At 43.2% G+C, this 13,508-nt stretch overlaps 2 protein-coding genes across 2 annotated transcripts; both read right to left on the bottom strand.

Moving 5' to 3' along the window:
* Window positions 1–4,864: 4,864 nt before the first annotated feature.
* LOC104808483 (aldehyde oxidase GLOX1-like) lies at window positions 4,865–7,007 on the bottom strand. Its single transcript, XM_010534163.1, has 2 exons — window positions 6,493–7,007; window positions 4,865–6,364 (listed from the first exon to the last, which is right to left on the bottom strand). Exons 1-2 carry the CDS (start codon window positions 6,982–6,984, stop codon window positions 5,033–5,035), a joined length of 1,824 nt encoding a protein of 607 aa, XP_010532465.1. The 5' UTR covers window positions 6,985–7,007; the 3' UTR covers window positions 4,865–5,032.
* A 1,696-nt stretch (window positions 7,008–8,703) lies between these two features.
* On the bottom strand, window positions 8,704–13,092 carry LOC104808484 (VIN3-like protein 1). The gene is made up of 6 exons (XM_010534164.1): window positions 12,625–13,092; window positions 12,459–12,516; window positions 12,102–12,219; window positions 11,051–11,697; window positions 10,417–10,721; window positions 8,704–10,271 (listed from the first exon to the last, which is right to left on the bottom strand). Exons 4-6 carry the CDS (start codon window positions 11,518–11,520, stop codon window positions 9,163–9,165), a joined length of 1,884 nt encoding a protein of 627 aa, XP_010532466.1. The 5' UTR covers window positions 11,521–11,697; window positions 12,102–12,219; window positions 12,459–12,516; window positions 12,625–13,092; the 3' UTR covers window positions 8,704–9,162.
* Between the last annotated feature and the right edge of the window lie 416 nt (window positions 13,093–13,508).

Consider the following 13,508-nt stretch of genomic DNA (forward strand, 5'->3'; position numbering starts at 1 on the left):
AGTCACGGTCAGATAAATGAGACGACCGACCAACCGCCGATAGCCACCGGGATCAGCAAGCAACGGACTGTCTGATAGAGCCAAACGGTGATTTTGCTCAATTGGAAAATATGTGGGTTTGCAACCGAGCAAGTCGACCTCAGACAAGATGTCGAGGGCGTATTTCCGTTGACAGACATGAATACCAGTGGAGTTACGAGCCACTTCAAGTCCAAGAAAATACTTCAGATGACCGAGGTCCTTCATGTGAAAACACGAGCTAAGGTACTCCTTAAAAGCGTGCAAAGCAATGTTCGAATTCCCGGAGATGATCAAATCATCGACGTAAACAAGTACGCATAGCTGAACCTCCCCATCGCGGAATGTAAAAAGAGAATGATCGGACTGAGATTGTAAAAAACCATACCGTTCAAGAGCTGAGCGCAATTTGTCGAACCAACAGCGTGGTGCTTGACGAAGACCGTAAAGAGATTTTCGAAGACGACAAACAGTGTGTGGGTCGTGAGAATTAAAACCGGGTGGAAAACGCATATAGACTTCTTCACGTAGATCGCCATGTAAGAAAGCATTATGCACGTCCATCTGATGAATTTCCCAATTTCGAGCTGCAGCCACCGCAAGGAACGTGCGAACCGTGACCATCTTGGCAACGGGGGCGAAAGTTTCGCCATAGTCTAGAGCGTCCACCTGACGGTTACCAAGAACCACCAGTCGAGCCTTGTAGCGCTCAACCGAACCATCCGAACGGTACTTGATCTTGAATATCCACTGACATCCAATCGCTTTCTTACCGGGGGGAAGTGAAGTGACTGTCCATGTACGATTCTTTTCAAGTGCACTGATTTCGGACTGCATTGCGTCATACCACCGAGGATCACGAAGCGCTTCTTTGTACGAACGTGGTTCAGAATCAGCCGAAATAGATGCCAAGAAAGCTCGATGCGAGAGCGAAAAATTTGCGTAACCCACGACGCAAGCAAGAGGATACGGATTTCCAGACAACGGCTGGTCTTCGAGAGTCGAAGAAACAGAAGGCAGAATTGAGACCGTGTTCGTGACATGATCCTTGAGGCGAGTCGATGGAAATTTCAGGCGCTTACCACGACCCAGAGCATCGTCAATGGAAGCAGAGGTTTCAGCCAAGGAGGGCGGAGACGGGCCCCCCCTGACGTCTGAGGAAGTGTCGGACTCTATTTCCAACGTCGACTGAGGCTCCAAGGAAGAGACCAGAAGAGGATCAGTAGTCGGGACAGAATCAAGATCGTCGTCTGCAACAGGAAAAGGGGAAGAACCATCTATTTGCATCACAACTGGCGGAGGTGTAGACGAAACAGGGGCTGAAAACGGGAACTGAGACTCGCAGAATGTAACATCACGGGAAACCAAAAAACGCCGGTTATCGAGATCGTACAAACGCCATCCTTTCTTGCCCGAGGGGTAACCCACAAAAACACATCGCAGACTACGAGGGGCGAACTTGTCTCCCTTGTGATTTGTGTTGTGAGCATAACACAGACACCCCACGGTTCGTAGGGTTGACAAATCCGGTTGACGACCATGTAAGACCTCGTACGGAGTTCGTCCTGACAACACTGAAGATGGAGTACGGTTAATCAAAAAACCCGCAGCCAACACGCAATCGCCCCAAAATTCGATCGGAAAATGAGTCTGAAACATCAATGCCCTAGCAACATTAAGGATGTGTCGGTGTTTACGTTCGACCCGTCCGTTTTGTTGCGGTGTATCAACACAAGAAGTTTCGTGAATGATCCCAAGAGAACGGAAAGTGTCTCGTAGACAAATAAACTCTGTGCCGTTATCCGAGCGAATGGTTCGAACTTTTCTCGAAAATTGACGTTCCATCATTGTCAAAAAATCGAGAAGATAACGAGACACGTGAGTTTTGTCCGGCAACAGAAACAACCAAACAGCCCGAGAGTAATCATCAACAATGGTAAGAAAATATTTTGCACCACAGAACGACGGTGTCCGATACGGACCCCACAAGTCACAATGGACGAGCTGAAAGATATCGCTGGTTTTATTCGAACTCAATGGAAAAGAATCATGAGTGTGCTTAGCCCGAAAACAAACATCGCAAGCCACCTCAGCGTGAGCAACAGAATCAGAAATAACAAGACCAGAAAAATTCTTCAAAACTCTAGAGGAAGGATGACCCAATCTTCGATGCCATACTTCAAACGAACTCGAATCAGGAAGACGAACGACGGCCGCAAACTCAACTCCGCGAAAGTAGTATAATCCGTCCCGCAAATCACCCGCTCCAATCAGCGTCTGCGTAACTCGGTCCTGAATGTAGCAAAGTTTATTAGTAAACTGAACAATGCAGTCACAATCGGCTAGCAACTGAGAGATCGAAATCAAGTTGACATGTAATCCTTCAACGAAAAACACGTTCGACAGTTGAAGAGCCGATGAGAGTACGACTGTCCCCGACCGAGATGCCGTCGAATGTCGACCATCCGGAAGCACAATATGATACGGTGACATCATCGATGGGTGACGTAATAGATCCAAACAGCCTGTCATGTGATGTGAGGCCCCTGTATCAAGAATCCAAGAGACAGGGGACGACATACCAGAAGATGTTTCGGTGGCACCAATCTTCCCGACATTAAGTAGGTAACAAGGGTCTTCCACTGATCGTCACTTAGACGCGAAATCGGAGGTCTGTCAGAATCGAGCACACCCGAAGACGACGGCGGAAGTGAGGTCGACGGAGCAGAGCGTGCGGCATTCACCCGGCCAGCCCCACGACCCCGAGAACCACCAGAAGAGCCCTGACCACGACCGGTACGGTTACGTGGCCGATCTCCCCACCATTCCGGAAAGCCCATGAGCTGAAAACACGAATCAGCCGTGTGGCCAGACCGGTTGCAGTTGGAACAAACCACCGACTTGTCTTTGGCAGCGGAAGACGATCGAGACTTGGCGGCAGCTTGAACAGAAAGAGCAGAAGCATCCGAAATTTCAAAAGAGCGATAGAGACTGTCCTTCGAAGCCTCGTCCTGTGTCACGACCATATAAGCTTCTTCAACGGTGGGTAGGGGAACCCGCGACAGCAAGTTCGATCGCACCGTAGCAAATCTGGCATCGTCAAGGCCGAGTAAAAACTCGAACAACCGATCTTCTTGGCGTTGAATCTCCAAGTCAGTTGCGACGTTGCAGGAACAACCACCGCACTTACAAACTTTGATCGAGCGAAGAGAGGCCAAGTCATCCCATAGTTTGGTAAGTTTACCAAAATACGATTCGACCGACAACCCTTGCTGACGACAGTTTGCAAGTTCGCTTCTTACCCGAAGCAGCCGCGGCGCAGACGACATCCCAAATCTGCGCTTGAGATATTCCCACAGGTCCTTCGCGAACTCGCGATGAACCACATCAGATCGTAAAGTCGGCTCGAGCGTGTTCTTAATCCAAGACACGATGAGAGAGTTGTTTGTCTCCCAATCTTCGAAATCAGGAGAGTCCGGGTCTGGTTGCGGTATTATACCGTTCACAAACCCAAACTTCTTCCTTGATTTTAGAGCATGTCGTATGTTGATTGACCATTCTTCGTAATTGTGACCACGTAACAGTGGTTGGGAGAGGATCAATCCCGGGTTGTCGCTGGGACTGAGATCAAACGGAGATATCGTTCTCCTTGGTGCGTCAGAGACGGACAGCCGCGTTGCAGTGGACATCGTCTGAGCAGTCGGGTCGAGGGTGGTCGAGTCAGAAACGCCGTCAGGAGAGGTCGACATGTGTGGAGGCAGAAAATTAGATTAAACAGAGAATTTCGTGCTCTGATACCATGATAGAACACGAGTTCCCGGAAAAGCCCGCCGTGTGTCATTCCAATACTGTGTACATATACAAGCAATCGACAAAGCTAAATCTCCAGAAAATCAGGAGATGATAGAGCCGAACCAACCAAATACAAGCAACTGAATATACGCAACATATTTGGAGAATATCTCCCGAAACTCTCGCCAACAACTTGGACCGGACAATAAAGTATTCAAGCTTGCTTTCGCCTGATTTGATCAGACCATTTAATCATAAGAGTAGTCCAAGATCTTTGAGGACTTTGCAATGGCACGGTTGGTGGAGCACCTATATATGATCAAATAGAAATATATGATTGCTGGAAGACTTGTATGACTCTTCACGGTTATGTGTGATGAAAAACGTGCAAAACCACTTTTCAAAGTGGAGGTAAAAGATAGAGGCGAGACGGTGCCGCAAGCGGTGTCTCATTTGCTGAAAAATTTTAACAGTTGTGGGCCCCATCTATTTTAGAGTTTTTCCCATTCATCTGCCTATGTAAGGCAATCGTGCGAAGCATTTGAAGATCATCCCAAACCAAGAGCAAACATACAGGGTAAAGAGAGAGTAAAAGAAAGAAAGAGAGACTAAAAAAAAATCCGGGTCACTCCTATTTTTTCGGGTTTTTTCTCTTTATTTCTGAGTGTTTATTTTCTCCTATATAAGAGAGAATTATTCTTGTATTCTCCTTATAATAGAGAGAAGTGTTGTAATTCTTTGACAGTCGGTATAAATCCTTCTAATCCTCGCCCGTGCACGTAGGTACCCTGCCGAACTACGTAAATTCTCGGTGTCCAATTATTTATTTTTTTCGTCTCAATTTAGTTGCTAAAGAGATTTATCCACGTCCAATCCTAACATTGTGTCCTGTCTGTCTCGGGATGAAAGCATTATCAGGTTTTTCGGTTGAAGTTTATCGAAAAGCTTTCGGTCTCTACACATTTGCTTTCGCTAACTGTGACACAACAACAAGTCTTATACAGTTTATATGTAAAAAAAATTACTAATCTCTTTTTCATTTATTTTACCGGGTCATCTTGCGGGGAACAAATAGAATACAGAAACACTTAGCCAAGCCATTTCAAATCAAAGAATCTACTCACTTCTTGGAAGCACATCCAAGTCAAGTGCACAGGTGCGTACTCATATATAAACATCAGATGTCACATAAAGCATGAACCAGCTCGTAGTCCATCATCATCTAGACAACCTGAATCCATTCTCCGACACTGGGAACACCTTTGTAAACGGCGAATAGAAGATAATAACCAGGAGGAGCAATGTTTCCGCTCGGAGGAGCCAAGGTTTGAATCTCATGAACATTGGGGGAGACATTGTGGGCGACATTTGAGACCCCCAACAAGACCATCCTCATGTTCATTGAGATACTATGTGTCGTAAAAGAAGGTGCCAGCATCGTCAACCTCACCTCGTTTTTGTGGAACTTAGTTTGGTTCAGTTGGATCCTCACGCTGAATTTCTGTCCGAACCTGACATGTTTCGGACTCCCATTGGCCACGATCCTCGGCCTCTGGTTGGCGAGAGCTGGGTCAAGGTAAGGCGGAGAGAATTTCTCGATCCTGAGTTCAGTAGGGTACTCAGCATCGTACTTGTATCCGTTGTTTGTATTGCTTCCACCGACTAGAACTTTACCATCGGGGAGAGCAATAGCAGTAGAATGATACATACGCGGGATAGTGGAGGGAGCAAGCTCCTTGAAACGTTGGCCTCTACGGAGGCGAGGCATGTACAAGAGGGGTTTCAAGATCGGATCTTTACCATATTCCCAACCCGAGCAACCACTTTTAGCTCCATTGACAAAGAGGATATCGCCCGTTGGGAGGATAACTGAATCACCCATTACACGAGGAGTAGGCATCATCTCAGTTTTCCACACTGGATTTTGGCTGTTGATGTTCATTCTTGCACAATCTTGCAACGCAGGCTCGAAGATTTTCTTGCCTGCTTTGTAGTAAGCATCCTTCTTGGCCCCTCCACATATGAGAACCTCAGCAGGGATGATTTTCGGGTTGACAAGGTAGAGACGGATCGGGAGCAGGGCTGAACTCGCGGCTCCAGGGTAGTTACGGGCACCTCCCGGGAGTCGAGGGAATTCCTTGATGACTTGATTCGTTTTCGGGCTGAGGAGAATGGACCGATCATTCGCGAAAATGAAAAGATTACCGTCAGTGTTGAGCCAAACAAAAGGGTAGAGATTGTTCTCTTCCTTGTCGGTTGTTTCCCTGAGTAAAGCCGAGTCATAGAGCTTTGTGTTGATAACTCCTTCGGGAGGGATGTACTCGTAATTTTGAGCGTCTCGGCCACCGACCACGATGAAGGAGCCATCAGGGAGAGCGGCTTGGGTGGAGTACCATCTCCTGGAAGCAAGGGCCTTAGGGTATTCGACCCATGGGCAGTTTTCACAGTCACGTAGATACCTTGCTGTGTTGGCTCCTCCTCCGAACCCTCCAGTGCTCACCAATGTCCCGTTGACCGATAGTCCTCCCGATGAGCACCACGTGTCCGTGTTTAGCTGTCGTTCATGATAACGTATTATTTAGTATGCCAAAGTACTAAACGAAGCTGTATGATTTCATGATTGGTTTAGGGTTCATGCATTCAAATAATCCAAAAGAGATATATAACAACTACTATCCATACCAGAAGAGGCTTCATAGCACCGGTCTCTACGTCGAGGAGAACAGAGTGGGCCCAGCAATCTTCTTTCTTCGTCTTCGCATCGATGACGTGGCACTGCATGCCAGGTGGCAGTTTCATCCCCGACACTCTCCATATGGTGGCGTCGTATATCTGAACCTTATTTATCACCGGCATCAGAATTGCGTGCATGGCGGAAACGCCCGAGTTCTTCACGAATAGCTCCCATTTCCCTGGCCAGTTTGTCTGGGCCACAACGTCGCCGCTTTTGGAGCGTTTTTCGCCCGCAGGTGGCGTTGGCGTTGGCGTTGGCGTTGTTGGCGTTGGCGTTGGCGTTTTTCCCGGGTTCGTTTCTATGGGATTGCCTCTCCCGGGGAAACGAAACCATGGGAGCAAAGGGAGAAAGGGCAAAGGGAAGATAGCCTCGGACGAGGCGATAAGCAAAACGACGACGCTTAGGGTCAAGACGAGTCTCGTAGTCATTGAGACTCCCATTATATGTTTTGCCTAAACTTTATTTCTTTTTTTTGTGTGTGTGTTTGAAATGGGTGTATGTGTTTGTGGTATTTATAGGTTTCACTTTTGTCTCTTTTTACTCCTACTTTTGGTTTTTGTCTACGTGGCAAGACGAAGATTTCGAACACGTTTTGGTATTTAGGGAATTAAGACGTTCGATTGTTATAACTAAAAACAAAAATATATATTGGCATACAATACAACTGTATTAATTAAAAAACTATACTGATACGAATTTTACGTTGGGTTTTGGTTGCATTTAGGTTTTATTTGGATTTAGTTTAGATTAAAACAAATAAATGTCCGTTTCCTAGAAAAAATCATTTTATTTTAATTTTTTCTATTAGGGTTCAATTAGTTTAGTTTTAAAAAAACCATATTACGTTAGGTTTTTATGCAGAATTCAGATTTAATTAAAGAAAAAAAAGACATTATATAATAAAACTCCGCAAGTGATTAACACGCAGAGGCTTAAATCTGCCATAAAAGCTTGTTCCTTGAGTCCGACAAGGAACTGTTACTTGTTATTATACAAGATTTGATACAGTATAAGAATCTGGTTCTTTCCACACAGTTTGTAACATTATTAGTTTTTCACAGAAGATGACTATGAAAATGTGTCTAAATTTGCAGTAATATCGTTTTATTTTACCAAACAAAACCTAACAATTACAAAGCTCTTTTGTTAAAACTCATGGAAGTACTAATTCCCTTTGTATTCAAGGTTATCAAACCGATATGTAATTCATTTTTGGAGTAAATAGATTCACATTTCAACAAAAAAAAAAACAAAACTTAACACCAAGAAAATATTAAAAAAACGGAAGAGTGTAAAGAATACGTACAAGGGCAGTCGGAAACCTTAGGCATCAATGTGACAAACGAGAGGCATCTGAAGAGCCAAGGTTGTGTTAACCGTAGGGGTGTCAGTTGTGGACCGAGGTCCGAAGTCCGGCCCGACCTAACCCAAAAAATAGCGGGTTTCGGGCCGAGATATTGAAGCCCGAAAATTTTTGGACTTTCAGTCCGGGCTCAATTCGGGCTGGGCCGAAAAAGCCCGAATTTAAAAAAAAAATCTTAAGAAAAAAATATATTAATAAAGAAAATCATGCGGGCCGGTCCGGTCCGATCCAAACCCGAGATCTATAGGATCGGACTTCGGGCTTGGTGATATAAGCCCGAAAAAAATCGGATCGACCCGAGCCCGAATCCAAAACCCTCGGACCAAATGCGGGTTCGGACCGGGCCGGGCCATTGACACCCTAATTAACCGGAAGCCCTAGAGAGGGATCTGAAAATATTTTGATTTGGTTGTTATTCTATTGCAATTTTAATTAGATATAATATAACCAAATTAAACCGATTAAAGTTAAATAGTCATTTGTCATAAGTTTTAAAAATCTGAATTAATCGCATCTAAATTAACCAACCCCAACCAAACTATTTACTTACCCCCATAAAAAAATATAATAAAAATTAAAAATTGTAAACGAAGACAAAATTCAATTCAAATTAAATGTAAACTGAAATGCAAACGAACGACCCCCATTGATCTCGAATATTGGTTCCTCTATAAACTCACAGTAAGCGAGTATGGTCGTATTATAGTGTCTTCTTTTTAAATAATGTTTAAAACTAGAAAAGACAAATGTTTCAGGAATTGTCATCATTTAACAATGCCTACAGACATAATTTAAATAAATAAAAGGGAATAAAAAGTAATATATAAAATAGCATAATGTCTCCATTTGTTTCTGTTCACCTGAATATATATCCCCCAATGGTTAAACCTAATCAGCAACCCTCTTATAATCAAAATCCTAAAGCCCACCGCCCAAAAAATGAATCGGCCTATACAAAAGATCCAACGGTTGAGAAACAATCGAGAAATCGTTCTCAATCATCCAGCGGTGACAAACCAATGCAGCAGAGGAAAATTTCACCGCCTCTACCAAACTTTGCATGATCAGAAGCCAAGCTTCAAGACACTAGAAGTGGGCATTTCACATAACCGATTTCTGAGTTTAGTTGGGTTTCAGATCAATCAAACTGAACTGAAACCCGATCCAAAACCCGAGTTTAGTTCAGTTTCAGTTCAATTAAACGAACCAAAACCTGATCCAAACCCGGAAAACCCACCTTTGAAGCTTTGTTATGTCAGCTCTCACCGGTGGAACAGCCGTTCCTCGGCCTCTTGGAAGAATCTATGTCGGGAAACGAATGAATAAGTTGTCTGGCCAATTGATCAGGATCCTCAACGAATGCATCTATGAAAAGATGAACAATACGACGTTGATACTGAGTCGACCTCACGCAAAACCATGTCAGTAGCTTCAATCTAAACTCAGAGCTAATGTGGCCTTCACACTCAAGTCTCCTGATGGTTTTGATGCAATGCTCTAAGTTCTGCTCAATCCCGCCACCGTTTAGATCTTCCCGAGGTGGCGACAATGGCTCCCGGATGTTGGAGAGAGTACTGTTGCTCTCATGAGTATCTTCCTTCGAGTTCCCGGTCTTTATGAGGGAATGGTGGGTGGTTCCATTACCAGTATGGATCAGAAAGCCTTGTTGCTCGTTGGATCTCCTGGTATTTTCGCCATTCCCGTGAATCTCACCTGACCCATTAACTTCTCCATCCTTTGAAGAATCATAAGGTGGAACCACTTCCTCGTTCAAATCGGGAACCATCGTTAAGTTAAGATCCAGACCACGATGCCCGGACAGCAAATCATGTCGTCCTGAGTTACCCGGCATGTCCCCATTCCATTCCTCCTCCATATCCACAGCACAAATGAGCCCTCTGGAGGAGCTACTACCAAGCTTATCTGCTCCGGCCAAACGCAAAGAAATGCCGAGATTTCGGACCCGGTGCCCAGAAGAACTGTTCCCTGTTCCATTGTTCAGCTCCTTGTCGCTCAGGCTTTCTCTCTCGAAATCCATATGATTCTGATAGATTTCAAGTAACTCATCATCACCTCCTTTGGTTACACAACTAGTCTCGGAGTGACCCCAATCACCAGTCTCGCAATATGCAGCAACACAGAAAGTGTACTTGGTGGCTGGTTTAAGACCGGAGATTGTAACCGGTTTTGGAGTAGTCGGAATCAGATGAGTTGGTTCTTCAGGTCGAATTTCATCTTTTGTCTTGTGGTGCCACAGTTTATATCCCTTCAACCCATCAGGAGCCATAGCAGAGAACGTCCCTAACACGGTAATCTGTACCGATGACAAAGTTACTTCGTCGCATACAAAATTACATGCACGAGCTGCAAAAACAAGGAGCAACAACAAGTTAGACGACATTTCAGGAAAAGTTGTCAAGAAAGATGGTGGGTTCTTACTTAGACACACAATTAGCCGAATCAAAAACCTTAGTTTACAAAGATAGAAACTGGTGATTTAGATTCCGACCTCTGGTCAACGGATAGGCATCAAATGGATAGAATTGATCAGCCTTTTCAATAGCAAGAGAGCATAAGTTTCTAACATGCTCTGCTACTGAGAGTCTGCCAACAAGACCACGAAGTGTACCGGCTGAATCCATATCCGTCGGACCAATCTCGCTCTCGAGTTTTGCCTTTGCATCATTCACAATAGTATGCAGATCTTTAAACTTAAAAGTCCCATCAAGAAGCCTGCAGCTCAAGTTGATGTTATAAGATAGTGTGTCTAGACACTTTGTGTGTTTTGCTATAACCAGCCGCTTCTTCCAAAAGCTGTAGGAAACAAACCACAAAAAGGAAAGAGAAAGGAAAACACAACACAAGTCAGACCCATCACTCAAGAAAATAATCTCTCAGAACAAGATTTTGTTCCTAACATGTCGATGCAACTAAACCCAGTAAAATATTTCTGAAAAACATTTGATCAGTTTCAGGTATTGACCACAATGTCCTAAACATCATCATGTATGTGTGCCATCACCATTAAAGGAGACTAGGAGAATCCCCAAAGAAAAACATCAAGCATTGCTTTTACAGGATAGGAAAAGAAGCAAGAGTGAAATAGAATCAAAACCTTATTAGATTAAAAATTGCAGACTTACTCCAGAATTCCTGAAACTGTGCCGCAAAAACAACAACGGTAACCACCGTCCAGCTGCATTGATGGCCCATGATAGACAACACCAACATCATGCTTCTCCAAAGCACATTCAACATGGCAAGAATGATTACATTTGTCTCTCTCATTATCACCCGACTGATACTTACATTCCAGCCATTTTCCAGTATCCTTGTTGTCATCAAATTTTCCACAGATGCAACATGAGCATCTTTTGCAGAATTTTTCACTCGCTGATAGGAATTTTCTGCAAGCATAGTTCTTACAGATCCACGGCTTATTAGGAAACCTAGAATCTTGGGGTAATTCTCGCAGTTGTTTGGGGTTATTGATCTTCCTGCTTCGATTCTTGTTTGTAGGCTTTTTGCATAAAGGCTGAGGGTTTGCTCCAGGATATCCTTTTATAGCTTGCTTCTTTACCACCTTGTTACTTTTTTTCAAATTCTCGATCATTTTGCTTATGAACGAACCTGAGCTTTTCTTTTTTGTACTGAAAGAAGCTCTAAGAATTCCCTCTATGGAACAGCTCTCAGAAATTCTTGATAAAATTCCAGGCTCCTTGAGGCATCATAGTAGTGACCTTTTTCTCGGATGTACTGTGAACACTCGAAAAGAACTGAATTCCACGAGCTGCACAGAACAACAAAAATTGAAAAGTAAGAAATAAATCCAAGATAGGATCTCACAAACATAGCAACGACAACAACATAAGTCCAAGGAGATGCACTACACATGCAATTATGAAATCAGGAAGTAAGGGATGTAAGAACGAGAGAAGATTTGAAACGAACATCACAGAGTTCAGAGAGTATTCAAAAGAGATTTTAGTTGTCCTAAATCATAAACCAGCTTCAATAATCTCTTTTGTATCCACCGAACAGGCCCTACTAAGACATCTAATCTAAAGTAATCCTACAATTTTGCCAGAAGGTTACGGTGATCTACCAAACCATAATGTAAGTATAATTAATTAAAAATGTCCGGATAGAACAATCCCAAGCCCATGAATGGCAGTGTTCTTTTCCAGTACTTACTTGATCTTGTGTTTCCAAGGAAAAGACTCGGTAATGATGACCCCTCATTGCTATCTTCTCCACCAGCCACAGTATTTAAAAACTCCAGCTCTATCCATCATTGTCGATATCAATAATCCTAAAACAGAAAACCAAACAACCTCAGACAGATCCATACATAATCAAGTTCATCAATTATCTCAAATTCCAACAGCAGACACAACCAAACTCTTCAAACCGAACCCCAGAAGGTGAAATCAAACTTTAACACAGAGTATTGGGTAATGAAAGATGTCTGTCGAATTCAGCCGAAAATCGAAACGAACAGATGAACAAAATCATGAAATAACGTAAATCCAGAAACAACAAGACACATACTCGGAGCTTAGCGTAGCCCATCAAGAGAACCTTCTCATTGCCATCTTTCTCCAATTCGCTTGAGCCAAAACAAGAAAAGGGTAAAAATACGTCGAAATTAGCCACAATTTCACAGAAAAACAACCCTCACCACCCAGAACAAAAGAAACCCATCTAGGAAATGCACCTTAACTGGAAGATTGATGACCAATCAAGAGCGAGAAGTTAAGCGGCTGAAGAACAAGAAGAGAAAAGGGAGGTGGAGAAATTTCATCGACGAAGGACGGAGGAGCGGGAGACGAAGCTCGAGAATTCGACGAAACGATTGGAACGACAGCAATCTCCGGCGAATTCAGACGCAGATGCAATCTACAGCGAGGCGACCCAAGCTGTCGGAAGAGGAGTCACTTCTGGTTCTGCTTCTCCTCCCACAACGTACAAAGTATTCGTCGTGGTGTGCTTCTTCGCCTTCGTCTTCGTCTTCGTTCTTCGGCCTCTTCCACGACGCCGTTGAAGCCGGCGAAGCAAGTAGAGTTGATTTGAGGATCTGGGTTTTCAAAATCGGAGCTCAAGCGAGGGATCAACCTCACAAACTAGGGCTAGGGCTAGGACGAACACGGAGTCAAAACTCGAGAAACAAGTCTGCAATCGTTGGTTCGGTATTATCTGGTTCAGTTTGAATCGGTTTATTCAGTTTTGGCAAAACCGCTATTAATCTTGTAAAAAAAATTATACCAAAACAAATCTCATATAAATATATTAAATATAAATTTTCCAAAAAATATAAAAACTCTTATTAAATTCTACATTACAACCTAACATTTCAAAATATTCCAAAAAAATATATATGTAACTGTGTTCTAAAAAACATACGGATTTTGGAAGTTATTTCAAAATTTAGAGTTTAATTTTATGAAAATTATTTAAAAATTTACAATTTATTTTGTTATTTCTAAATTTTTGAAGCTTATAGAAGAGTTCATCTATTTACCTTAAAATTTTAGTATATTTAGCTAACTTTTTATAAAATCGTATATTAAATAAAATGATTTTTTATCAGTTTTACATTTT

Source organism: Tarenaya hassleriana, unplaced genomic scaffold (genome assembly GCF_000463585.1).
Source record: "Tarenaya hassleriana unplaced genomic scaffold, ASM46358v1 Cleome149, whole genome shotgun sequence".
NCBI classification, from domain to species: Eukaryota; Viridiplantae; Streptophyta; class Magnoliopsida; order Brassicales; family Cleomaceae; genus Tarenaya; species Tarenaya hassleriana.